The 26,779-nt window shown below is 41.7% G+C and overlaps 1 protein-coding gene across 2 annotated transcripts; it reads left to right on the forward strand.

Moving 5' to 3' along the window:
• Positions 1–1,478: 1,478 nt before the first annotated feature.
• On the forward strand, positions 1,479–26,779 carry TNFSF11 (TNF superfamily member 11). 2 transcript variants are annotated; one of them, XM_055802771.1, is made up of 5 exons: positions 1,479–1,867; positions 9,970–10,137; positions 16,766–16,811; positions 16,891–16,989; positions 24,376–26,779. In XM_055802771.1, the coding sequence occupies exons 1-5, from the start codon at positions 1,646–1,648 to the stop codon at positions 24,795–24,797; spliced, it is 957 nt and encodes a 318-aa protein (XP_055658746.1). In that variant the 5' UTR covers positions 1,479–1,645; the 3' UTR covers positions 24,798–26,779. The 2 variants fall into 2 exon arrangements, with proteins under 2 accessions (XP_055658746.1, XP_055658747.1); XM_055802772.1 differs by lacking the exon at positions 1,479–1,867 and adding an exon at positions 5,416–5,601.

The following is a 26,779-nucleotide window of genomic DNA, read 5'->3' on the forward strand; positions in this document are numbered from 1 at the left end:
AGCAGGTGCTCTCACCATCATTTCTCAGACATGTCTCATTGTTGGTGAAGTAATTGTTATTGCCCTATTTGGGTCTAGTGTTAAATGCTATCAGCTTATTTTGATAGTAATTTGTTGCATGGTGGTTTGGTGTATTTCAGAGAGTTCTCTTTAATTTGCTGGAGCACGTAATCATGTCTTGTTCAGTTAGCCTCTTTGGGGGGTAAAGTTTCTCAGTTTCTTAGCTTGGGCTGACCTAAACAGGATATTCTGTCACGTATCGAGTCAAAAATTAGACTGTTTTTCTACAGTCAAAATGACCTACATGGATCTGTGTTATTCTCCCATGTTCTTCAAAGCCTGAGCTGGACTTCCAACTCACTTGCTTTTATGTCTGAGCCATTTCCCCACTGAAGTTTACAGGGCTGCAGACCTAACATACCTGCACTGCCTTTGCAACAAGCACTTTCATAGGGTTTAGGAGAATGTTTTCTATGAAGTGGGCTAATTAGACACATAAGATGGATCTATCAAAGAGACAGCTGTATCTCCAACGGTGTAGATAAACTGATGAGTGAAGGTCCAGGGGGAGGAAAGACTACATGGAGGCAGGAAAGACTGTAAATAGACAAACTGTAAATAGACAAACTCTAAATGAGCAAGTATGGGAAGGGGAGACTCGACCTTAATGGCACCCCCACAAGAAAGACCATGAGAAAGATCCTACAGACTGTAGCACGACTTGACAAGGAAGAGTTTTCAGTATTGAATGCAAGCTGAGGAGGTGTGGGGAGCGCAGGAAGATGTTGTTCCCAACCAAGCATTTGGAAACGCCGCTGCAGCAGACAGGCTGTGTGTGCGGAGATGGGGAGGCTCTCAGCTGGTCCCAGCGGCAGCCGGTTGCCAGCACTTTCCTGCCATTTCTTTAACCCAGCCCTTCAGAAGGACTCTGAACTGTGCTGCCTGGACAGCACAAGCCAACACCATTGGTGCTCATTTTAGCCTGGCCTAAGTGAGGGGGCTGACAGGCCTTTGGTCCCCTGAGGAGCTGGTCCCACCAAAGGGGCCAAGGGATGACCGAGGGGGCCACCCGGGGTGCGTGCTGCCTGCAGGTACCCAGGGGTTTGGGGGGAAAGGACCCTCCTGACGCGACCACGGGCTCAGAGAGGCCTCGGCTGCATCGCAAACCTGAGGGGGGCAAGAGTGAGGAGGGGGCCGAGGGGGCGGCGGGCAACAGCTGGCCAAGGGAGGCAGCCCTGCCCGCGCTCGGTTCGCTCATGGTGGCGGGAGGCGAAGAGCTGCGCTCCGCGGGGAGGAGCAGAGCCGACCGCGAGCTGGGCGACCGGCCTGGCGGTGGAGCCCGGGGCGCCGGGGGCAGGGGCGGGCCCGACCCGACCCGACCCGACCCGGCCCGGCCCGGCCCTCCCGCCGCCGGCCGGCGCGGGCCGTTCCCTGCTCGGGGAGGGGAGGCGAGGAGGGGGCGGTGGCGATGTGTGCGGCGGCGGGGAGGGGGGGCAGAGGCACGCTGCCTGGGGCTGATTGGCCGCCCACTTTATAAGAGGTGCCCGGCCGGGGCGGCGGGGCTGTTCGTGGAGGTTGGGGAGCTCGGCGGAGCCGCTGGCCGCCTGTGGAGCCGTCCGAGCGGAGCGCAGCTGCCCGCGCCGCGATGCGACGCGCCAGCCGAGACTACACCAAGTACTTGCGCGGCTCGGAGGAGCTGGGCAGCGGCGCCGCCCACGAGAGCGCCCCGCCGCCGCCGCCACCGCCGCCGCTGCCGGCCCATCCGCACCCGCCGCCCGCCTCCCGCTCCCTCCTCGCCGCCCTCGTCCTCCTGGGGCTGGGGCAGGTGGTCTGCAGCGTCGCCCTCTTTCTCTACTTCCGAGCTCAGGTAAGCGGCGCCTCTGCCGGCGCCCGGAGGCGGCGGCGGGGTGAGGGGGCCGGCGCGGCCCCTTCCCGCCTTCTCGGCGGGCGTTGGGCGCCGGCAGCCGCGCCGTGAGGGAGCGGCAGGGCAGGGCGGCAGCGACCGCCTCGCACCTTTCAGAAGGGGCTGAAGTTCCTCGCGTCGGGTGGGATTGAGGCGATTAATTAAAAAAAAAGTCAGAGAACGCCCTTATCTGGCTATGCGGTTGGCCCAGCTTTGGGAGGCTGTCGGGCTGGAGGGCTGCCCGTACCCTGCCCGGCTTGTGCTGATCCCCTGGTCTCTGGAGCTGCTTAGCCTGAGGCGCACTAGGTAGCGTGCCGGCCTGGGGTGCACGCTGGCGGACAGGGTTTCTTAGCCAGGTCGAACATGAGGAGACCCTGAGCTGGGAAGCAGCTTAATGAGCCGTCGTCTGAAGTCTTGTGGGCTTTGGTAATTCACCGGAGAGGGGTTTGACACGGCTTGGCTGCCATTTGTGTTTCACCAGTGGGAGAAATGTCTTTAAGGAGAAAAAAGAAACACAACAAACCACCACACAACGCCGCTTGGGATCGTTTGCCCTTTGGTCTGTGCAGGGCACTGGGGAGCAGGGTCTGTGTGTTAGCGGGCATCGGCTGGGGGATGCCTGCGGCGTGCAGCTCAGGAGCTGGTCTCAGAGCCAGGCCACAGGCCTGCCGGGGGGACACTTCAGGAGAGGCAGTGGTGCGTGCAGAAGGGAGCTCTGAGAGGTATTGCTGTGGGGGCAGATGAGGTGATGAGCGGTTAGGCTTTCGGAGAGATGAGGAGTCTGTTTCTTGGAAATGGGTCAGCTGGCTGCCTGGATTCACTCTGCTGTGCCTCTTACCCGACGGGCAGAGCCCTCTCAGAGGAAGTGGGGGCCTGCTGGCTGGTTGCTTCTTGGGTTGGGTGTTAGCTTTTTGCTTGGCTTTTTCGTTGGATGCTAATTAGTTCTGTTAATAGGGGCCTCGCTGCCTTCATGGAAGTGGTACGTCTGCTGTGTGTACCTTTCATTTGAAGTCAGCAGTGAGTGGAAACCCATTTCTTTCGGTTTACTTTCTAGGTAGATGCGCTTGATCTTGATGTAGCAGACTGGATTTCTTAACAGAGTGCACTCTGAAAATATGTTGCACAAATGTATGCCCACTTAAACAGATAAATAACTATCAAACATACAGTAATGCTGCTGATCACTTATTATGCAGACCATATTTTCTTACTGACAATGGCTTTGTGTTTGCCATTTTTACAAAATAAAATGGAATGGCAGTACAGTACTTAGTTATATCCTGCATGCTTCAGAAGAGTGTCATTTAATTTCTGGGACTCATTGTAAGGTAGCTTAAAGCTTGTGTGACAGTGAAATAAATTAGTGCCTGTTTCAGCTTGTGGCAGAGAAATGGTTTTCACTCCAGATCTGCACAAACTTTAAAAGACATCATTGTCAAAACATATCGCTTAGAAATGCATAGCTATACATTGATTAGTAGGCTAGAGAGCCATTGCAATCAAAACAACTAATCGAAGTACACTTTTTGAAAACCCTAGTTCTCAGTTCTCTTTACCTTCCCCCTCTGTTGTTAAGATCTCTTCCTGATCATGTCAGTGCATCACACTGCCTAACAAAGGGTACAAAGAGCTTTCTTACCATAATGGCTATTTTTCTTCTGCTTTCCTAATTTGAAAAATTATGTAATGGGTGTAATTCTGCATTTGGCAGCTTAATTCTCTTGCTGGTTTCTTGTTCCTGTAGATCTGGATTAATGCTATTGGATAGAGTCCTTTGTAAACTTGAACTTCTGAAATATCTAAAAGAGATGATGTAGCTAGATGTAGACTTGACTGAAGTCATTGCCTGAAAATTCTAATGGAGAAAATGTCTTCTTTGCCATCACTGAAAAATAGAATAATAAGTATACTTCTGATGTAAGTATTTAATTCGCAATAATAAGATATGGTAATCCATATTTATTCACCATTTTTTAAATTGTGAAATAAGTCTTACTTAAATGTCTTGCAGATTGTTTTATTGACATGGGACATGATCTGACCTTTTCAAAAGATTGCTGTCAAATTTAGTTGTATTAAGCTATCTCAATTTATACTTTTCAGTATAAATTTCAGCTATCTAAATTTGTACTTTAACAGAACTTAAGTATTGTGGTGTATTTTGTTAAAATAATGAGAAGTTAATAATGGAAGCTGTGCATCAAAAGACTGGAATTGTTTGGTTGGTGAATTAGAAAGATTTGACTGTGTAGGCTGATAATAAGAAATTGTTTTACAAGCTCTTTAAAACTGTACTTAAGAGGCTGAGTAAACTCTGACTCAGTTTTACCATACACATTTTCTCTGTATTTGCATAAAGTTATTTGGGCTGGATCATGACACAATATGAGCTGAGACAATAGTAGAGGTTTTGGGTTTTCCTTAGTTTTGTTTATTTTGTGGCTTGAGCATTTGGAATTTCACAAGACACATAACTAAAACTGACACTAGATTTTCACGGGTAAACACATGTTCATGGCTAAGAAATAATGCAGCACAATGCAAATGAGACAATAGTTGATACATCAAAAAAAAGATAAAATTCAGTTCTTCACTTTTTCTGATCTCTCGTCGTAGTGTTTTGAAATATAAAAACATAAAAATGTTTTGGCTTTTCTTTTTGGACTGTCTTGTGCAGTGTGCTGAATCCAAGAAATCAAACACTAACAAAATGTATTTGTCATAAGTGTTCACTTTGCTTATACTTCATGAAGAACACTTGCTCAAGATCAATGAAAATGCCATGAATATATAGTTAGATACTTGGAGCAGCTGGAGATCATCATGTAATAGTCTCATGCACAGCACAAGGTGAGAGACCAAAGTATTTAGTTTAACTGGTACATGCTAGAGTATAGTCCCCAAAAGCTTTCCTTTTAAACTTTTCTTTCTGGCTCACTTCCTCAACGTACTTAGGTCATAAACTGATAGGAGTTTGGTCTAGCACTGACTGGACTGGAGGGCAGTAGAACAAGCTGGATGCACTCAAAACCAAATGTGGGGACTGGATGTCTAACTCCCATATTTTAACCTAGAACTCCAAGCCTATCCATTTTTCCCATTAGAAAAAAGGTCTGTATTGTATCATATTGAAGAACTCACACTTGGATAAATGAGGACCTGGAAGTCAGATCTTTGTTGGTACTTTGTGGGTCTGTGGAACTCTGACTTTCATTACAGTATGCTTTTAAACAATTGCCTTTCAGATTTCATCTGAAGTTTCATGAGCAGCAGCTAACAGAAAGCAGCCTTCTGGGGGTCATTAGCACTTTTTAGAAGCTTGGTGGTTACACTCATGGAGTACAAAGTGATATTTGATAATCTGGAAATTTGTTTAAGTTTGAAATTAAGTGCAAATATAAAGGCTAGATATTTATTGTAAGGAGTAAATAGACTGTGGTACTGTAAAATCTCATAATTGAGGCAAAATTTAATAGGTAAAAGTGTCTGGAATGTATTGTATCATTTAAAATGAAACTGAATCCTTTTAACATCGGACAACTGGTACTTAATTCTGTCAATTCATTTGGTCTCACCCTCAGTGCTGGAGTTCATTTTGGCTGCCCTGAGTCAGGTGAAAAGAGCCCAGAATTGCAACTAGAATGATGAGAGATGCTGAAAATCAAGGGACACCAACAGAGATATGGTGTCAGACCAAGGTCAGACATGATTCATGTGTACACAGCAGTAACATAGGAAAAATAAGCTAGACGCTCCTCTCTTTTAAATAAGGTAATTCCTCTGGGGTATTTAGCTTGCTTAGGGTGTTACAAAGCTTTCTCCAATATTTTTTGCTGCATCTTGGTATTTCTTCCAGGTATTAAATGTTTAGGACTTCATGCTGAAGGTCTCTGCCTTGCAAGCTTCTTCCTGTAGAACATTCCAGTATTTCATCTGGCTCTTCGGAAGTTCTTCTCAAAACACTTCCTTGAAAGTTTTTTCTGTGCATCGCTTCTTGCCCACAGTTTTGGTCTCCGTGTTTGGTAATGTTTGTTTACAGCTATGGCAGTTCAGTACATGGTCTTTATGAGGATACAAGATGTGGGATTTCTGAGAATGCCTTTTCAGACAAGTGAGCCAATTTTCATGGTTGAAGGTGGTGAAGTCTAGGTGTTCTTTGAAAAAGATAAGGGCAGTCAGGTAGATTAGCTAGTCTAAATTCAGAGCTTCAGTTTTCAAGCACTACATCTCTAGAGACTTACAGTTTGTCAGGGTGGGATGCATAGCTTTAAGTTGTTGAAGCTATCATTTACAGTGTTTCCATTAAGACTTACAGCTGTATGTGCAGAGATTCTGCTTTTCTGTCTTAAGCATTCAGCAGATAAACTATAATCCTAGTAAGTGCTTCTGTACAATCTGCTGTTACTGTTCTGGCACAGTGTTGTGTGACACATTTGGCTGACTGCTGATGGGTGATAGCTGTAAGTCTACGCTGTGCATTGAGAGGATAGATTTAGATTAGATATTAGGAAAAAATTCTTTACTGTGGGGGTGGTGAGACACTGGAACAGGTTGCCCAGAGAAGCTGTGGATGCCCCATCCCTGGAAGTGCTCAAGGACAGGTTGGATGGGGCTTTGAGCAACCTGGTCTTACTGGGTGTCCCTGCCCATGGCAGGGGGTTTGGAACTAGATGATCTTTAAGGTCCCTTTCAACTCAAACCATTCTATGATTGTATGATTTCTCATGCTGGATAATCAGGCCTTTTCAAATTTCATGATCTTCGTGTTGTAAAACGTAGTTTTCTTGTCTGCTTTTCAGAAGATGTGTTTAAATAAATCCAAAACTGTGATAGTAGTCTCTCACTAGTAGAATTACTGATAAAAATATCTACTGACAGTTATTTGCTGTGGCTTCTATCTTCTGTGAAGTGCGTGGAGGGGAGAATACAGACACCCAGATCCTGCTGAAGACACTTAATTCCCTCAGGTTCTCTAACAACCCCAACATAAGAGGCTGTATCTGGAATAACAGGTCCTATTTGGGGTCCCTCAGTACCAGAGGTGTATCAATGAACTGGAGAGTCCAGCAGAAAACCACTGTGAGAGGTAGGGACTGTAGTGTGTCAGAAATGGAAAACTGGATTCTTTAAACCTAAGGAAGAACATACTAACATGAGGGAGGCTAATAACTGTTTTTAGCTGCCTAAAGATGGAGCCAGCCTCTTCAGAAGTGCACAGCAAAAACAGGCAGTCATAAATTGCAGCAGGGAGAACTCTAGCTGGACATCAAAACCAGTGTTTTTAGACAGAGTGGTTAAATTGTAGAACAGTTTGCCCAGAGAGGTGGAAAGTCTCCATCAATGGAGATTACACAAAGCTTGTCTAGACAAGGCCTTGACCAACCTGACCTAAGTTACAAGTTGGCCCTGCTTCAAGCAGGGGGCTGGACTAGAGACCTCCAGAGGTACCTTCTAGCCCAGTTAATTCAGTATTAACTGCCTTTTAGCAGCTGTTGGTGAACATTTTGTGCCTTTTTTTTTCTTTCTGTTTACAGTCGATATTTCTGAGTTCTGGATACTAGTAGAACATACTGGGAGAGATGAGTTGAGGGTGCAGTTCTGCAGTTGTTTCTTCTGTTGCTGCTTTCCTGCTCTTTCATTCCTATGCCTGTCCCTGTATGGGCCATGATGCTTGTGTGATACCTGGAGTGGGTTGGTTTCAGGATGCTATTATTTCAGCAAATTAGACCAGCAGTAATTCCTCCCAGGTTATTGATTTAGAAGAGGAAGCTGAGAACCAGGAATGAAATTTTATGGAGAAGAAGGGTGACAGCACAGAGGTGCTGGTTTAGATCTGCTTAAACAATTAATGGGGCTGCACTGCACTAGCTGACTTCAGAAGTCATTAGGGTAGTTTTTGGTGATTAATTCATAGATTTTATTTTAGGTTCAGCTGTGTCAGTCCATCTCAGGAAGATGTTAGTGTCTCCAAGCCATTCTGTAACTAATCTCTACCCCTCTGCTCAAAGCTGTGGCATCTGCAGGGATAACAGAGATGGCTAAACCAGGGCACAGGGGCTGATGATCTGGATGAATCCGGCAAACGTCTCTGGTCTGGAGACTTCAGCAGAAGGGTGGTGATGGAGGAAGCAGCATTTGGTGTTGCCATCTGTGCAACAAATGTTTCTCTGCTGTGTGTGTCTGTTGGATGGCTGCCTGACTGGCATACATTTAAATTCACCTCTGTAATCTTACCCTTGTGCTTTTAAATTAACTTGGTTCTTTTTGGGTGTTAGGGAGTCAGTTTTATGTTTGTGTGAACAAATGATATGTGTTTGATTCACTCTTGCTGTTTTGTTGTTGTTTTGTTCAGTGCTATGTTAAAGGAAACTGAACACTTGTCAAGCGCTATCCATAATGTCTTGGCGTTCCCTTATTGTAATGACAAATAATGTATTATTACCTTTTGTAATTCTCAGATAAAATTGTTCCTTCCTCCTGATGCAGAGAGAAGTAAATGTTCTTAATTAGACCAGCTGATACAGTTAGAGAACTTAGACAAGGTTTTGAGTGCCCAAATCCTTCAAGCCTTAAGTAAAAGTGGCTTAAATACAAGTTGATAGTAACTGCTGAGAGTCTTAGGCTATCTCTGAAAGATATTGGTTAGTATCTCTTGAGTGTAAAGTATATGGAGTGTGGAAATAGAGGGTGAGGTGGTTTAAATAACATTTATGCAATTAAATTCTGCCAAGGCATAATCCTAATCCTTGGAATGTCCTTCTGGTTTATCTAACTAATAGAATTCAGGAGTATTCTAAACTTACAGTTTAAAATTATAATTGATTCAATCAGAAAGGCTGATGGCTAAGAATATCTTGCAGATATTCTGAATTTACCAGTCTTTGTCCCATGAAGCGGAATTGTTTTGTGGTACAGTTTTATCATCCTTTCGTCTTTCTGAATTTGTGCCATCTTACTTGGTGACTGTTTAATGCAGCAGTATCTCTTGCCCACTGCATTGGTTTAACCCTGGCCAGCAACTAAGGACCACACAGCCACCTGCTTACTCCACCCCGCTGTGGGAGAGAGACTTGGAAGAGTAAAAGTGAAAAAACTCGTGGTTGAGATAGACAGTTTAGTAGGTAAAGTAAAAGCTGTGCACGCACAAGCAAAGCAAGGAATTAATTCACCACTTCCCATTAGCAGGCAGGTGTTCACCTGTCCCCAGGAAAGCAGGGCTCCATCATGTGTAATGGTTACTGGGGAAGACAAATGCCATCACTCCAAATGTCCCCTGCTTCCTCCTCCTTCCCCCTGCTTATTTGCTGAGCATGATGGCATGTGGTATGGTGTATCCCTTGGGTCAGCTAGGATGAGCTGTCCTGGCTGTGTCTTCTCCCAAAGTCCTGTGCTTCCGCAGCCTACTCGCTGGTGGTGTGGTGTGAGAAGCAGAAAAGGCCTTGGCTCTCTGTAAACACTGCTCAGCAGTAACAAAAACATCCCTGAATTATCAACACTGTTTCCAGCACAAATCTAGAACATAGTCCTACACTAGCTACTATGAAGAAAATTTAACTCTATCCCAGCCCAAACCAGCACACCTACAAAATAATTTGTGATAACTGGCTTCTGCTCTTCTGTTTTTCCTTTTGAAAATGATGTGCTAGATATTGTACATACTTTCCCAAAGTTTGACATTTGCTTGCCACCTTGCAAACTATAGTTTTTACAGGCAAGGTGACAGTGTATGTTGCCAGCGAAAATAATTGTGATACTGCACTAAGTGGTTGAAAAATGGAATTCAGGATTATGTATTTTACCGTAAGACTGGGATTTATCATTAACTTTTGAACACCACGCATCTAAACTAACGAACTAGGCAGCTCAAGAAGTTAAATAATTCTTCTGTCACATGCTTCTTGAATGAAATAAACCACCTTCTCTCAATTTTTTACAGTAAAAATTTAGATAATAAACTTAGCTAGGTGTCAGACTTCTTGGTGGTTGAAAATTCTTCCTGAATGAAATGCTTTTAATGTCTCTTGAACAGAGCCTTAAAACTGGTTGTACTTATAATTTTGTTTCAGATGGACCCTACTAGAATTTCAAAAGAACATGCACACTGTGTCAGAACACTTTTTGGACATCAAGAAAATACAGATTTGCATGATACATCCTTTGAAAATCAAGAAGCAAAGTTGATACCAGAATCATGTAGAAGTATGAAGCAGGCTCTTCAAAGAGCTGTGCAGAAGGTAAGTGACAGCCAGACTATTCCTTTATTTTGTGCTCCTGTTGAACTTAAAACAATTTTTCCAACATCTGTATTCAGAGGTAAGTTCTATGACGTGTTTTCTAGTGTTCAAATAATACCTGAAGTTCCATCCAAGGTCATGTGGTCTTTGCTCATGAGCCTGGTAGTAGTTAACCAATTCTGTATTCAAACACATTTTGGGTTTTACTTTTTTAACAAAGGAAGACTTGAAGTTGCATTGAGAAAACTATAACTGCATTTAGTTGATTGGCCATTCTGACATTTGGATGGGCCTGAAGGTAGTAGTTTATCCTACTGTTTGTACAGGTTTGCTGACACTTTGGATTTTCATAAAGGACAGTTTAACATTTTTTTTTTCAAAGTAGTCTTCCTGTTTCTGACAAGATTCTCCCAAGTCAAGATTATTAGCAGGCAAAATATTGCCTGAAAGACAGAGGAGATAACATTTGCTCTCATTTGCTCTTGTTTCTTACTCTTTCTGCAGCCCAAAATGAGGGATAGTATCTCCTTTTTTATTTTTTTGCTCACTGCCAGTTTTCTGTTCTGTGAAGACCATTCCCACTCTGGCAGAAGAGCTGCTTTGCTATAGCATAACTGGACAGTCTTTGCCTAGCAGTTGAGAGTGACAGCTTGTTCCCAAACACAGATAGCAAAAGTAGTCAGCTAAAGAAGTCAGCCCTGCTGCAGTAACTGGCTTTGATCTTTTTGTGTGATGGTGTTTAGTGCTAATTATAGGCTATTTAACAGCTGAATGTCTGAATGCTGTGGTATTTGGTTTTCCTGGCTTACCAGGTCCATTATAACTTGGCTTCTTTACATCTGCATAGGACTGTCAGTTTTTTGTAAAGGTTATTACATTAGGTTTGAGCTGAACTCACACTTCACAGAGTGAATTGTACTTGAGTTAATTATATAGCACTTTAATTGTGCTAATGTCATGTTTGCTTTTAAGAGTACCCTGAGTGACAGATCTTTTTGTGCACAAACCCTAAAAGAGTTCATGTCTTGTCCCTTTTACTAGCCACCCCCTTTAAAAATTTAAGGGGGGGGGGGGGAAAGACTAACTCTGTAGGATTAGTTCTTTCCTTCAGCATTTTATAGAAACTCTCACACTACACCTACTTTGCCCTGTGTGCTGGTACTAGACGGCTTGTTCATGCAGCTCCCATGACAGACTAAGGAGCTTGTTACAGTAAGTGAATGGGCAGCCCTGTGTGTCTGTTCTGGTCATTTGCTGCTGGTTACTCAACAAAGGCATTGGCTTTAGCTGAGACTGCATATCCTGCCGTTCTGGATGGAGGTTAAATGCTGCAATGTCCGTGGCCAAGATAAGTAGTGAGTAGGGATAACTTTTTTGGCTGATGGTCATTAGTTTGGGAAAAATAAAATTTCCCTTGCCAAAGTAATCAGACTCTGAATTTCCTTTGAATGCAACGGAATGTATTAAGCAGCTGTGTCAGTATTCTGGGGTGTTTTGTCATCATATATGGATGACACATAGAAACATAAAGATAGGAAAATGCTCATCTGGACCTACATTTGCTTCTTTTTGGTATATCAGAGAAGTGAAAGAAAAAGTGTTAAGGCAAAATTATACTTTACCATGTTCTGTAGGCTCTGCCTTTTGTTGGCTCTGCCATAATGAAGGGCAGAGATGCACCTGAATCTTACTTCCAGTTGTGCTAATCCTCTGTGTTGGGAATTTGACTGGTGTGACTTGAAAGTGGTTTCCTATCATCTGTGCTTTCTTCACTTTACTGAAGGAGAATCTAACCTGTGTGTGTTTTAAGAACCAGTATCCTTATTTGAATTGAGCATATTGAATTATTTGAATTCAGCATGTTAAGTGACTGAAACAGAATGCTTTAAAATACCGTTTACATTTTGTGATTTTTCAAATTTTGTCTTTTGCAATTCAAGCTGTTCAGGAAATGAAAATAGACAACTTGCTTTTACTCAGGTTTATGGTCTGGCTACAGCTTTTAGCTTACTGCACTGGTTCTCATCTGTTTTCCTTGCACACCTGTAGACCTAGTGCTTAAATCTAAAGCAGGCATTGACATGGAAAATGAAAGTGCTCTTATGAAAACCAACATAGTAGGGCTGCAAGGTCAGGTCTAGATTTTCTTTTAATGAAAATCTAATGTTGAATTCCTTAATATATTCCAGGATAAAGATACTGCTTAGGGAGCAGCTTACTCAGTAGACAGCATATTTTCAATATTGCCCATAAACTTTCAAGCAGACAAATAATACACTTTCCTAGCCTGTCTGCTTACTTTTTCTTGCATGTAATCTTAAAAACCTTTTGGCACTCCACATGTACTAACCACAGTTCTTGTGAAGTCTGTTATGAGCCTGAAGTAGAAAGGACTACAAACATATCTTGGGTCAATTCATAAGTAACTTTTCTTGGCAATACTCCCAGCTTCTAGCAGCTTGGGGAATTCAGGCATAAACTAGTCTCCCACATGGCAACGGAGTACTTCACTAGACCTCTAGGGCAGCACTTACAAAGATATCTATATACTTAGCAGACATTTAAAGTGCATATAGTTATAGACAAACTCAAGGTTTCATGAGCGATTGGTGTAAGTTGCTAAAATTTCACTGTTTCTCTCCTGCAACCTTACATGCCTTTTTAGTTTCTGCAGGCAACAGAATACTCATTTGGGTAGAGGTTGTAGTGCTACTGATCTCTGAACTATCTTCTGATGAATATTGGTTCATGTGCTTTCTATCTAACTTCCTTTCTGATTAGCTTTCTTCAGATTGCTGAATTTCCGGCAAGATAATCAGATACTTCCTCCTGGTATTAACCGGATTTAAAGCACTAGGGTAGTAGAAGAAACAACTGCACAAAAGAGCTTTAAGATCACATTTGAAGCAATACATGAATGTCCAGAGGGGTTCTTTTCTGATTGGTCTCAAAAGGCTGCTTAGAGCTGCTCAAAGTAGATATTGTGATACTATAAAAGCCAAAGGGGAGAAAAAACTGTTTGCAAATATCATGTCTGCAAACGTAGCCTTCTCTGTGCATCCTCAACATCGGATGTAACTTGAAGAGGAAGAGTTGTTTGTTTTGAAGATGCTGAGATACTAAGGGTTAAAACCTGCAGCCTGCTGTGGATGAGGAAAGAGCAGTTCCCAACCTTCCAGGCACTTAAAGCATGATTTTATTTTTTAAAATGTGACAGTTTTTCAGCTTCCCAATGGCCTCTTCAATTTCTTGGATGAAGGAAGACACATTTTTCATTTTTGTGACCGGCTGCTTGTCTGTTTGAACAGTGACTGTGTGAAGGAGGTTGGAATGTGGGAAGCAGGCCAGCAGAATTAACTTGGTGGGCAGTGAGCAAATGATGCAAAGGTGTAGAAGTGCAGCTTTTTGTAAGACTAAGTGGTTTGATTTCTGTGTACAGTTTTTCTAAAAATAGCTCAACAGCTTGGTAGCACTCATGGTTCTGTGGGTGGCAGTCTTAAGAAGTCACTGATAATATTTTGTCAGCAGTTCTTATGCCATTATAGCAGTGTTCTAGTGACAGGTTCTGTTAAGCTGTTTCTGCTGTCTTAATGGTAGTACATTGTTATTAGGTATGAGATGCTTAAAGACATTTAGGTGCTAAAGAATGCAGTTTAAAGATCTGGAAAAACCTAGCTCTTAATTCCTTGCAGTAAGGCTACCAGGGAATTTTTATAATCCCACTAAGAGGCTATCTTTAGACAACTGGCTATGTGCAGGCAGCCACTGAAAAATGTGGTCCTTGAGTCTTTTGGAGTCAAAAGCAAGTATGTGCTGAAATGCTTTGAGGTAGGTTGTGTATCAGCACCTTGGAACTGTAGAAACATGAAGTAAAAAAAAAAAAATCTAGAGAAGTGCTGAACTACTTACTTTTCAGGAGGAAACCCATAGGCCATCTTTATCTAGGGATTAGTTCATGTATTTCAGCTTCCTTTTGGAAGCAACAGAACAGAAAGGAATATGAAAATTTGTGGGGCTGGTCAGAATCCAGTAGAGAACTTGGCACCAATCCAGTGTTTGGAGAACTGATGAAAGATTTCTGTTTACTGGCCACAGGTTAGTCACTTCTAATCCAGTGACAAGCACACAGAAGAGTCAATGAACATGAGACAGTTTCCAGCTCATTTCAGTGTGTTAGTGTTGGGCTCACTCTTATAATCTCCCTTTTGTTGTAATGGCACTTGCATTCCTAATTGCATAATAGCATAGCTTCAAGAGGAGTATAGGAGAATATTCCTGTCGGAGAGAGATGCTCCTGGTATACAGGAAAGTAGGCTCAAGACAGTCAGGACAAGGAGAGTTGTTGACCCAGGTCTTCCTGGGTAGTGGTTCTGCTTACCAAGTGGTGATGTTGCAGATGAACAGCACCACCAACAGTCAGAAAGAAAGCAGCTCAGACTGCATTTCATGAGGACCACAGCTGTTCCACATGGCAGATGAGCAGTCAGGCTGCTAGGTGTCAGAAGGTGAGGTACCCAGATGTTAAAGCTAGAGCATCTTTGGAAGTGTGCAGAAGCAGAACTCTTTACTCCTAAAAAAAACGTAGGTTAAGAGGAGGATAGAAATTGGTCAGTTCAAGGACTTTAAGGGGTGCACAGTTACCAAATGTGGGATTTATTTTTTTTAGTACTGGTTTAGATAATAGGAGATTAAAATGTACATGGCTGTTTTTTTTGGATCTGCCTGGTAGGCTTTTCAGGCAAGGATGTTATCACATCCCCCAGAAAGAAAAGATACGAAAGCAGGCTCTGCATCTGAGAAGTTGCCATTAAGAAAGCAAGAAAACGAAGGAGTCTTCCCTTTACAGGGAAAGGATTGGGAGTAAACGTGGTCCAGTAATCTCTGATAGTGTGGTCCATCTCCCAGTCTTTTAGCTTGTGTCTTGTTCTCTTTAGAGGCTTTTGCCACTTTTTGTAGTACCTAGTACTTGCAATTTTTTGTCATCTTCCTACTTCTGATGAAGTTAAAGAGTGTGTGGCTAGAGGCTGGTGCTGGTGTGTAGCTTCTAGAATTGAGCTTCATTTCATGCACCTAGAACTGACATTGATGTAGGAAGATCAGAGAGGGAAAGTGAATGTAAATGGGGGAGGTGGACATGCGTTTTGCTTCTTTTGAAGTTGCAATTCTGAGTTTCTTCTTGTCTCTACAGCAGAAGGCATCTTAATGATTTTTATCTACAAAATCAGCATATCTCTGCTGAAGAGTATGCTTTGATAGTCATACTACAACTTCCATACTGCTGTGGCTTTTCATATTGGTTTAGCATTTAAACACCTACTGAAAGGGGAAAGTGAGAGTAATAAATGTACCAGCTAAGGCATTACAGATTTCACCGTGGCTGCAAAATTACATGAAAGCAAGACTTTGAGTGTTTTGAAAGTAGGATTTCAAATTCTAAAACACGGCAGTGATTGAGAGCACAGTGGAACATTGCTGATCTGGCCAAATCTGAGCCATGTTTCATATATGTGGTATTGAATCAGATGAACAGCAATATATATGACACAGACAAAAGAAAGGACCTCTCTTACGTTTCAAAGATGAGGTATGATTTTCTATCCTCAGCAAAATGTTTCCTTTCATTAAACATTTTGGTGCCTTCATGGTATGAGCTATTCTGAATAGCAAGTAGAATATTACCCCTGATTTTTTAGAAAACATGAGATGAAGAGAGTGATGGGAGAACAAGGGACAGAACTGAGGACTGAATGTTACCAAGACTCAGTCCAGGCTTGTAACAAGAATAGGCTGCTTAGACTTTTGAAAGCTGCTGTTTTTATGTTTTCTCAAGATGAAAACAGGTATGGATTATTAAAAGCAAGGCTTTTTTGTGGTGCCTGGTGTCTGTTACTTGCACTGTTCTTGTTTTTGAGTAACACTGGTTTCACGTTAAAATTTGTCTGCAGTTTTGTAGAATGCATATTTCCAAACTCTGGCACCCAGTCCATTTGGCCCAGTACCGGTGTGGAATATGCTTAATCCTTCAGTTCCTGCATACCTTGTTAGATGTGAGCCTTGATTATAAAGCCTTGTAGATCTGCAACCTCTTCCCTGTTAGTGGTCAAGTGGGAGGGGTGGAGGTTTTTAATTTACCTCATTACAAGTGAAATTCAGAGCTTAGCTTTAGTTATTAGTGTGGTTACACACTAGTCCCTATGTAGAACTGCTGCTTTCATTACCTTTTGACCCCAAGTAATTAAATCAGTTCATAACTCTGTTTTATGTGGTGCATTCTTAGCAGCTATTGTTCCATTATACTTTGAGAAATATTCCAAGTGCAGTAAGTAAGAAAGGTTGTAAATGTCCTGTGAGCACTACTTCAATAAATAGTACAGTGATCATACACATCATCATTCCTATCCACCTTTATCAGAAGTGTTGGACAGAGGAAGTAATTTGATTTGTAGCAGCTAAACTGTGTGTTAATATTATACATCGTGTAAATATGAGAATACGAGTCCCAGGTATCTGAATATACTGCAGTTAGAACAGCCCCCATGTATACATACACACAGTGTGTGCAAACTACCTGAAGTACATGATACTACAAAACCAAGGCACTGAAAGCAGTGACTCTTTTTCATTTTAGGAAGTCCAGCGTGTCATGGGAAGAGCACCACCAAGACCAGAAAAAGGTAGGTGCTGGTTTACAAATAAGAAATATTTCAGTTCTAAACTTGTCTTTCTGAGGTAATGTGATTCTTTTATCTCTAGCTGCAATGGAGGCATTAGGAATGGATCTGTACAAGAGAAACAAACCTGAGAAGCTGCCATTTGCCCATCTCATTATTGATGATAAGAATATTCCATCTGGTAAGTTCATTTTTAAGAGAATTGTTCCAATGCTACTATAAATGTGTTAAACAATGAAGTATATGAAAATAGTTCAGCAATACCAGCAACAGACTGGGATTTCAGAAATGGCTTTTGATAATGAGAATAAATTGGTTGTGTTAAGGAATTTCAGAGGCAGCAGGGGTAATGCTAACAACAGGATAGCTTCCCTTTTGCCTCAGGTATCTTACATCAGTCTGTTATGTGCTGAATGGCCTCTATTTCACATGACCGGTTTTCATGATCAAGCTGTGAGGGCTTGGCCTACCTCTTCGTGCTGTCTTCAGGTGAGGAATGGAGGTAGGCGTTGAGTGCTTTCCTCATTTCTTATTTTTGTTGGGCTAGTAAGGCCCATCTGGAGTTCTTCACTGACACTGGACATCAGCTGTAGGTATACATACACACAGACATGTGTACATACATACAAGGATATATTATACATGACTAGCCATAATCCAGATGTTGCAGGTTGGAAGATGTTTCCCTTCCATTGAATCTAAGATTTTTCTGTTGTCAGATGAAGAAATATGTTGTTTTCTATTGTAAAATTCAAGAATGTCTTATGTCCATCTATTCTACCCTTCACAGCAGCACTCCTTTTGTGTGCTGAAGTATAATTGGCTCTGTACTGGGTGACACAACATTTGTCTTCAGGGTGGATTTGCAAGCTGAGAATCTTATGTGAATACATAACGCACACGTCAGGTGCCCATCAGTGTAAAAACTTGCCATGAAGGAAGCACATCTTTCATTTTGGGGTGTTGAAGGCCTAGAACTGCAGTCCCAGCGTCATTACAATTTGCCCGCTAGTTCCCTGCCCTCTGTGGGTACGCCCATAGCATAGGACTGAATTTATAGCAAGTGTTTCCTTCTGCTAATGGCATGTTGGAAAGGTTTTTGTCATATTCCATTCATTATTATGTTGCAGTGCTGCTATAGACTTTTTCACATCAAGACTCTCAGGGCCTTCCTGATGTTCAGACATGCCAAAGATTCACAAGGGTCTGTCTGTATCCACCTAGTCTGTTAGCAGGAAGGTCAAAGATCATGGCATTGTACTCTGAGGAACAGGGTTTCTGTTCAGTGTGTTGACTTGGATGCAGTATGTTTCTGAGCTATTGAGTAGGGGGAAAAAAGAAATGTTTGTGGCTTTTATTTGCCCCTATGGTAAGAGGATGGCATTCTTTTATCTTGCCAGAGCTCTTGTTCTCTAGCCACAGGTACCTTTGGATAGCTTTGGGAATATTCTCACTAGTACGATATGAGGGAACAAGGCATGATTCTGCCTTGGAACACACTCCAGAGGAAAAGATTAATTCCTGCAATTTTAAGATATCTTAGTATGTTTCTTTTTTTGCCCTGGGGCAATGTCAGTTGAGATTTTTCTCTCTGTATTCTCAACACAGTGATCATCATTGGTGTGGTAGAAGTAAACCAGAGTGTTTTCTGAAGCTATTAGAGGATCTCAAGACAGGAGGGGACATCGATCACCACTGATTTCTTCTTCTGAAGCTGTATACTTTCTGCAGTGCTGAACTTACTAAGCTATGTGCATTCCTTTTCTGTTTTATATGACCAAACCAAGGGGGAATGCTGTGTTGAGGCTTGAAATCTTAGATTTTTAGCAGGCTGCATAGTATAATACCTTGCTCTTGCTCTTGCTCAATTTAAAGACAAAGCACTTTTGTACAGCTTCTTGCCTGTAGGGATAGGATTCTTTCTCCCTTCAAGTGCATTGACATTGCCTTTATAACCAGAGAGCTTAAGCAGCTTGTCAGATGGCAGCCAGAACTTCTACAAGCTTTCTTATTAGCTCAAATGCCTCCTGACAAGCTTCTGTTTCAGTCAGATATTGCCTTTTGACATAGGTCAATAGTAGAAAATGCAGTATCAGTAAACTTGTCTTAGCATTTTGTCTTTGGAAGGATTCAGTTAATTTGCTAATCAGAGAGATCACTTACATCTACAGAAGTGGAGAGTGTCAGTGTCCCACTTTGAAATCCACCTTTTCCCGTGGGGAATTTACTTGCTGTCTACCTGCATGTTGCAGTAAACTGTATTTTTATCAGGACTAGTAGTGATAATTTTTACTGTTGTGCATCACTGCATTGATCTTCCAAGGAGTGACATAGCACATCTGTGAATAATATCAAGGGAGGCATTGCTTGCTCTATTCATACTATTATTTTTTTTTTTAATAACACAGTCTGCAGGAGCTATCAGAAATACATGTGTGGCAACAAGCTGCTCTGTTTCTCCTTGGAGCAGATCAACCCCTTACCAATGTGATGACTTGAACATATTACCTCCTGATCTGGCGCGTATGACTTCTGACTCTTTTGGAAGAGCATTGGCCAGGATGTTAATTGTGAGCACAGCTTCTGCGGTCCTTGTGGGCATTGCAGCAGTGAGGGGCTGTGTCAGTATGGGTGGCTGGAACCCTGGACCTCTAGTTGTGGGGCACTTCAGTATTATGCTGGCTGGTATGAGGCAGTACCCACTTGGCTGGGTGGCAGAGGTTAATGACAGGCATAAAGGATGAGGAATTTGCCTGAAGGTCACCAGGAGTTTCTTTCCCATTCCCTGACTGCAAATAGCAATTTCTGTTTTCTTCCCCGACTCCTTAGCCTACATGTCTGAAATCCTTCTAATCTGAAATCCTTCTAACTTATTTTATGCCATCCATGAGTCTGGACAGATCTGGTCATAGTGTTTTAAGGTTCTCTGCTGTCATCACTCTGACCCAAAGAAAACAATGTCTGGGGGGTGGGGAGAATATTAATTCTTCATCACTGTCAAACAGGATTTTAAGTAGTTTGCCACTGAACACCTTTCATGAAGGGGCACTGAGCAGTGTCTGAGGGAACACTTTTATTTTTTCACCTGGTTCACAATAATATCAAGCTCCACATGGACTTTTGCAGCTAGGGGGAGTATGAGGAAGGGGGAAAATAACCCTTCCCAGATCTTGGTGTCCCCACCCATCATTTGGCTGCAGAAGCCATAGTGGTTTGGCTTGCTGTGTGTATTTTTTAGGTTTGCTGCCTTAGGTTAAAGCTGGATGCTTGCTGGTTGGTTTTTACCAGAGCTCATTATAAATGCTACCTAGGTTTTAAATGAAAACAGTGAATTTTGGTTTATAAATTGATTACAGAAATTACTCACAGTTTAAAGGAGAAAATCACAAACAGAAATATAAATGTTAAATATATAATTTGGAATGTGAACTGATACCTTTCACTGTCTTAAGGAAATGCTGTAGTATTCTGAGCTATTTACAGCTAGAGGTTCAGCTTAGTTGCCCTTTTTCTCCAAAATAGTTTTTCAGAGCAAACAGTGCTTTGGTCCTTCCCTCAGGCTTAATTTATACCTGAAAGCTACTAGGATGCAAAGAAATTATCAGTACAGGGCTACTTTCTCCTCTGGTCCCCTTGCATCATATTACTTCTCAGTAATTAATTTTATTGAAACTCATTTGTATTAGTTCATGCTCACAAATATACAAGACATTGTTTTGATTTGTAATCAAAACAACATTTACAGAAAGACTTTATCTTGACTTTTTTTATAATGCTTTTTACTATGTCTGGAATGTTATCTTACTCATTATGCTCAGACATCTTCCTTCTCTGTCAACATGACTGACTTTGTGCTGTTTTTTTTTTCATGGCTCATAGTAAATTTTGTCACAGAAGATACTGTATTGCAGAGTTTCTGACTGTCCCGTGGCTTGGGTTACATTTCAGAGTTTCTGCTATACGGACAGCTGACTTTCCACTTGCATGCTCCAGTTTTCTCCTCTGTCTGTGTCTTGGAATAGTGATTGGTTTTGGTGTCTCCAAATTTAGGTGTATTACCACCAGAAGTGCTGAGAGCCTGCTTGAACCTTCCATTAAATGTTGCATGGCGTAACTCCTACCAATGTATCTTTGTGCTGTGCCAATGACTGTGGTGTGCCTCTTCCAAAGCTCTGAATTGTGGCAAAAAGGCAATCTGCCTCAGTTAATGCAATCATACATGCATATATAAAATGATGATATATCTATATAATATATATTATATATATAATATGTATAAAATATAATACAAGCATTATCATTTAGGTTGGAAGGAGCTTCCAGAAGTTATCTAGGCTAATCCACTGCTCAAAACAATAAGGGTCATCTTCTATCATCTTTTGGCTTGTCCCTCTATGTGAGTGTGGATGAATGATGAGTATTGCCCTCAACACCAAAACAGTGTGAACAAACTTCACCACCTCAGCACCTCAATTACAAATGACTGTGGCACCTATTATCTCTTTCCCCTTCTTCAGCAGAGAATCATGCATTCCCACTGAAGATGTCTTCAAAATTTCTACTTGTTTAACACTGGCAACTAAAAAGTTTACTTGCCGGGTAAATAAAATCTGACTAGCAACTACCCAGTGGGCCACCAGTCAGTCCCAGCACACCAGCATGCCTTTCTGTTCCATCATATGTATACATTCCTGTCCCATATCTCTGAATTGTGTCTCCTCTGATCCAAGCAGTGATTTCTTGCCTATCCTCCTGCAGTTTTTCTGGCAGAGTTAACACTGTACACAAGAAGTTCTACAACTTCCTCAGCTATCCCCAGTGCTTCAGAGGTGTACTCTGGTACCCCATCTAAGCATCTCTTGCGGGTGAATAATTCCAGACAAGAAGAGACTTAAGATCTTGGTGTCGCTTCCAATTAATTGATGGTTTTCAGAGGTTTTTGAGGCACTGCACAGAAGACAGCTTCTTTGTATGATTTTTCTTGTATAATTTCTACCTGCCTGCACTGGAGCCATAAGGGAGCAAGTATTTATGATCTGCCTTTGACAGCCTGTGCTTCACTCAAGTCTTTGTGGAAGAATGCCAAAGCTTTTTGTTCTGGACTACTATTGAAGTATTATTCTCATACGCTGCAAAAGTTACTTGCCCTTGGCAGTTAGGGAAGACTCATGGCTCTCAAATTCCTGTCCCTACTTCCCCTCACTTTTTGTGCAAACAAGTCCAAGAGGCATCTTTTTAAATAATGAAATGTACCTGGGGCTTTTCCCCTGCATGCTTCTGAGCATTGTTTCTGGGGCATGCCTTGATATATGCTTGGAGTTAGAGGGCACTGGGCGCTGACATGTGCCATGGAAAGTTTGGTGGGAATAGGTTGTTTTCGTTTGATGTTGGCAGAATAGAGTACTGAATATTCCAAGCAGGCATTTAGATGCACTGGGAGCCTAAGGTGTAAGGTCCTCTGGTGCCTGTGTGGACCCACGGCTGTGGGATGGAACAAATAGTTAGTCTTGTGTGGTGAAAATTGCTAGTGGGTAGGAGAAAAAGTTGGGCAACTCTCATCTGTTGTCTTCTGCCCTGTGCATTTCACTGAATAAAAGGTAGTGTTAGTGGCTTGTGCCTATCAGGAAGGGTCAGGGCCTGTGCAGCTTTCTCAGGACAGTGCTGTTTCCTCTGCGTGTGTGTGCCCACCGGTCTTGCTTGGATCTCTTCCTCCCACTGTTGCCTGTCCCTCTGTTTTTTGCAGGGCTGTGAGATGAGGTGGGTGCTATAGTGGGGTGGTGGTGAAGCTAGGGAGGTGATAGGGCTGTGGGATGTGTGCTGCAGGGCATGTTCCTCAACAGAAAATACTCTGAATCTCTACATAATACACAAGCTGTAGTAGCATTGCTAACTGGGCTGGTGTTGCAGATCTGCTTCTTAACACTGTGCCACCAAAACTAATCCGAGGGGTCAAACATGACCCGATTTGGAAGGAAGACTCAAATGCTCTCTCTCGGTCCCTATCTGACCTGCCAGGCCATCTCTTAACACAGCCTCAAATAGCAGGATTTAAATGAAATGAGATCTGAGACTTGACCAGCTTGTATCATCTCTTGGAGGTTTCAGTGTGGCTACTTGATGACAGCACCCAGGAGGTGCCTTTTGGGCCAGGATTCCTGGGGGGCATTAGAACCTGTATATGCGAAGTTAGCTTTCTGTGACAGTGCTGAGCTGAAGAACTAATCTAAACATCTCCAGTCTCTCAGCACCTTTTTGTCCTCTTCACAAAGCACTCAGTCACCTTAACAGATACAGCACAACTTCCTCTTTACCAGGCCATCATCATGCAGGCAGAGCTGAAAGGATTTGTGTTAGAAGGAATTCAATAATGCTTCTTTACATATGTTAATTCTATTAATCTATCTTTTTTGATAGTCAGATTTAGTAACTGTTACATGTGTATTTTGATTCTCACATGCATGATGTTCTATGGAGAGGCAGAATATTATGATAATTTTCTTTCCTGATTTGTGGATCTCCAGTTTAAGACTGCTTGAAGGGGACCATTCTCCTCCACGCATGGCATATCGGCTCATTGCTTCTAGTTTGAAACTTAAGATACTTCAAAAAGAATAAAAATAAGAAAAGGAAAAAAAAAACAATATATCCAGAGTCACATCTGTTTTCCTAGAGGATTTTTTCTAAGACTTTCTGCGAGGTGTTAGACAAAGAATCTGAGTTTACCTCCTGAACAGCTGTGACTGCCCAGCTGTAACTATTTGTACACTTCTCAAAGAATAAGGATTGTGCTGTGGGCCACTATCCTACATATCTAGGGTATGATTAAACCAGATTGTGGAGCCTTATTCCAGTATATGCAAGCACTGGGTTAAATCTAAACATTGTTTTTGCATAAAAAAAATTTGTCATAAATACTTGAAGTGCTATCTAAAGTGTAGCCAACTTACTGTGCAGTACTAAAGATGCACAAGCATACTGACTTTTTTTTGCCCTTTTTTTGCCCTTTTTTGGGGGTTTCTCAAATGAAGATGTTTACCTTTGTACCACTACAGTCACAAGAACATGAAATATGGGAAGGTTTCATAAGGTTTCTCTTTGGAGAATTTTCAGTTTAACATCTTTTCAGATTTTGTTTAGTTATTCCTTACAAACATTTACAAGTTAAAGGCTAATAACAAGATTAGCAGTTTTTTCATTAGCAATTTTTCCTTTCAAATTCCTCTCAAGTATTTGTTACTCAAATGAAGTTTTAGGTGGAACGCAGTTTCTGTACTGAGCTTCTTCCATGATTGCTTAGCGTAGTCAAACTGTTGGGCAAGTGTGTTGTACCATGGTCCAGCAGATGTTCTAGTGGCAGGGCAAACAGGTAGAAATAGTAAGCCAAATATGGCAGCTCATGATGGAAAAAAGTATCTTACGAATTTCTATTATAATTGTCTGTCTAATCCTCACTTCAGGCTATATAACTCTAGTTGCTGTTGATTCTAAAACCCAGAGGTTGCTTTCTAAATGTTGGGGTTTGTTAAATGTTTAAAAATAATAATTATTTTTTTTCTTCCCTCTTCAGGAACTCGCAAAGTCAACCTCACATCCTGGCATCATGACAAAGGCCAGGCAAACCTATCAAATATGACGTTCAATGATGGAAAACTAATTGTTAATCAAGACGGGTTTTACTACCTTTATGCTAACATTTGTTTCAGACATCATGAAACTTCAGGAAACCTGACTAAAAGAGGGCTTCAGCTGATGGTGTATATGACTAAAACAAACCTTAAAATAAGGCGCTCGGATGTGTTGATGAAGGGAGGAAGCACCAAATACTGGTCAGGGAATTCAGAATTTCATTTTTATTCTGTAAATGTAGGAGGGTTTTTTAAATTAAAATCTGGTGAAATGATCAGTATCCAGGTATCAAACCCATTGCTACTGGATTCATCACAGGAAGCAACTTATTTTGGGGCGTTTAAAGTTAGGGATTTAGACTGAATCTTTCCTTAGTGTGCTGAAAACTGTTTGCGTTTTTAGTGGTCCAGAAACAACTTGAAGACAGAACTGAAAGTCTTTTGCAGCCCAATTGCATCTGTATAAGCCATATATCTCTAAAGACACGTTATTGCCCTGTGCAGACTCCAGCGTGAGTCCCACAAATGCATAAAGGGCAAAATTACATAGTTCTGATTCAGTCTTATAGCAGTTTTACTTCATATGTCTCCACTGGCTTCGGTACAGCCGTTACAACTTTCACATTGGCATAGTTGAAATCAGAGCAATTAGTATTGAACTTCTGTTTCCGAGTTCTGCCCTTTTTGACCTGTGCTACTTTTACTAGTTTTGGTGCAAACGTAGGACAAGACAAGAACTTGGCTCCCAGCTTGCATTTAGGCCTCAGTTTTGCTTGGGGTTGAGCATTCTGACCCTGAGATGGCAGAGATTACAAAAGTATGACTAATCCCATGCATTTGATGTGGCTTTTCACATGCTTAGTTAAGCCTGTTCTTGCTTTGCTGGATTAGGGTTGGAGAGTTCAGGCTGTGGCAGAAATGAGTTGCAGAACACCTAAACAGTTCAGCTTAAGTTTTTACCTGATTGAAAGGGTTATTCCAGGAAGAAGGGAGATCATCTGGCCTTGCAGTTCTAAAAGGTTAATTACAGGTCATTTTTATTATTGTTGCACAGTTAATTGCAAATATAGATTGCCAAAATACAGTGTGCCTTTAAAGTATTACTTTGTGCCAGAACCTGCAAAGACATTTTTTAGACAAAAAGTATGTATTTTTATATTCTGTAATATCTAAAGTTATATTTCAGGTGTAATGTTTTGTGTAAAAAAAAAAAGTAAATTATATTGTCCTATAGTATTTGATACAAAATATTTAAAATCTCTTGCTGTTTGTATATTTAATGTTTTAAACTGTTTTTAATGTACAGACATGTTAAACTGGTGCACTTTTTAATCCCAATGGGAAAAATTGCAGCTAAAAGAGGTTGTTTGCAATTAGCAAATGTAATATATATCTTTGTTCTTTTTAACTTAATAGATTTCTGTTAATCTTGTCAGTATTATAGGGAGGGGGGGAATCACACCGATGTCATGAATAATTACACCAGAATGCTGGTCACTGGGTGCCTTTCAAACCTCAAGGGTAATTGACATTACAAAGCTGGCGTTACCTAAATAAAAAAGAAATTTTAAAAATTAATATGTAATAATCCATTGAAATGTAGGGGTATTTATAGTTACTGAACAGGCATATTTTCCTACAACAAAATCTGCAAGTTGTAAATTCTGCAATTAATGACTTTTTTAGCTTAGTTTCCCAAAAAAGTGAAGCTTATGTCATTGCATTGCCTGTCCTTGTCTCCCCTTCTAGCTTCGAAAGCTCCGCGTGCTTCTGCCAGCTCAGGCAGGTGAATGGCAGTGTTAAGAGATACTCTTACAGGTTTTATGAGAACAGACAGCTGAGAATGACTCAGCCATGATACATTATTTGTCAGTGGCTGGCCACTGTTCATATTAGGCAACAAATTAGTACAGGGAGACTCCTAGCTAGCTGCAACATGTGTTGTTGCTTGTATAGTTGCTTGGCCAAAAGGGGTAGGTGCGTGGAACCTGAGAGGTGGGTATGTGGGATGTAGGGGAGAGCTGAAAGTACTACAGGTGATGTTTAGAGCACATCTGGGCAGGGAACAGCAACTTGTTGGGGAAGGGGTGAGGGAGGTTTTAGGAGTGTTTGTCTGTGCTCTAAGGGTGATGGTGGGAAAACCCGCTCTTCAGTGCGGTAAGAATCACACAAGGCAAAAGACTCAAATCTGTAGGAATTGAGGCTTCATATAAATCCTCAGGCTTTTTTTTTTTATTTTTTTGGTAAAGAACCATGTTGAATTCAAGCAATTATTTTATACTGTATAATAAACTTTTCTTGTTAATGTTAATACTGTTTTCTTACAAAATATATTTCTAAAAAAAA

Source organism: Falco peregrinus, chromosome 4 (assembly GCF_023634155.1).
Source record: "Falco peregrinus isolate bFalPer1 chromosome 4, bFalPer1.pri, whole genome shotgun sequence".
NCBI classification, from domain to species: Eukaryota; Metazoa; Chordata; class Aves; order Falconiformes; family Falconidae; genus Falco; species Falco peregrinus.

What these genes read in the sequence shown, in the direction of transcription:
- TNFSF11 (XM_055802771.1), top strand. Translation starts at nt 1,646, where the DNA reads ATGCGACGCGCCAGCCGAGACTACACCAAGTACTTGCGCGGCTCGGAG. An exon ending in ACCACCAAGACCAGAAAAAG is followed by an intron (nt 16,812 to 16,890) that starts GTAGGTGCTGGT and finishes TTTTATCTCTAG; the next exon opens with CTGCAATGGAGGCATTAGGA. An exon ending in TGATAAGAATATTCCATCTG is followed by an intron (nt 16,990 to 24,375) that starts GTAAGTTCATTT and finishes TTCCCTCTTCAG; the next exon opens with GAACTCGCAAAGTCAACCTC.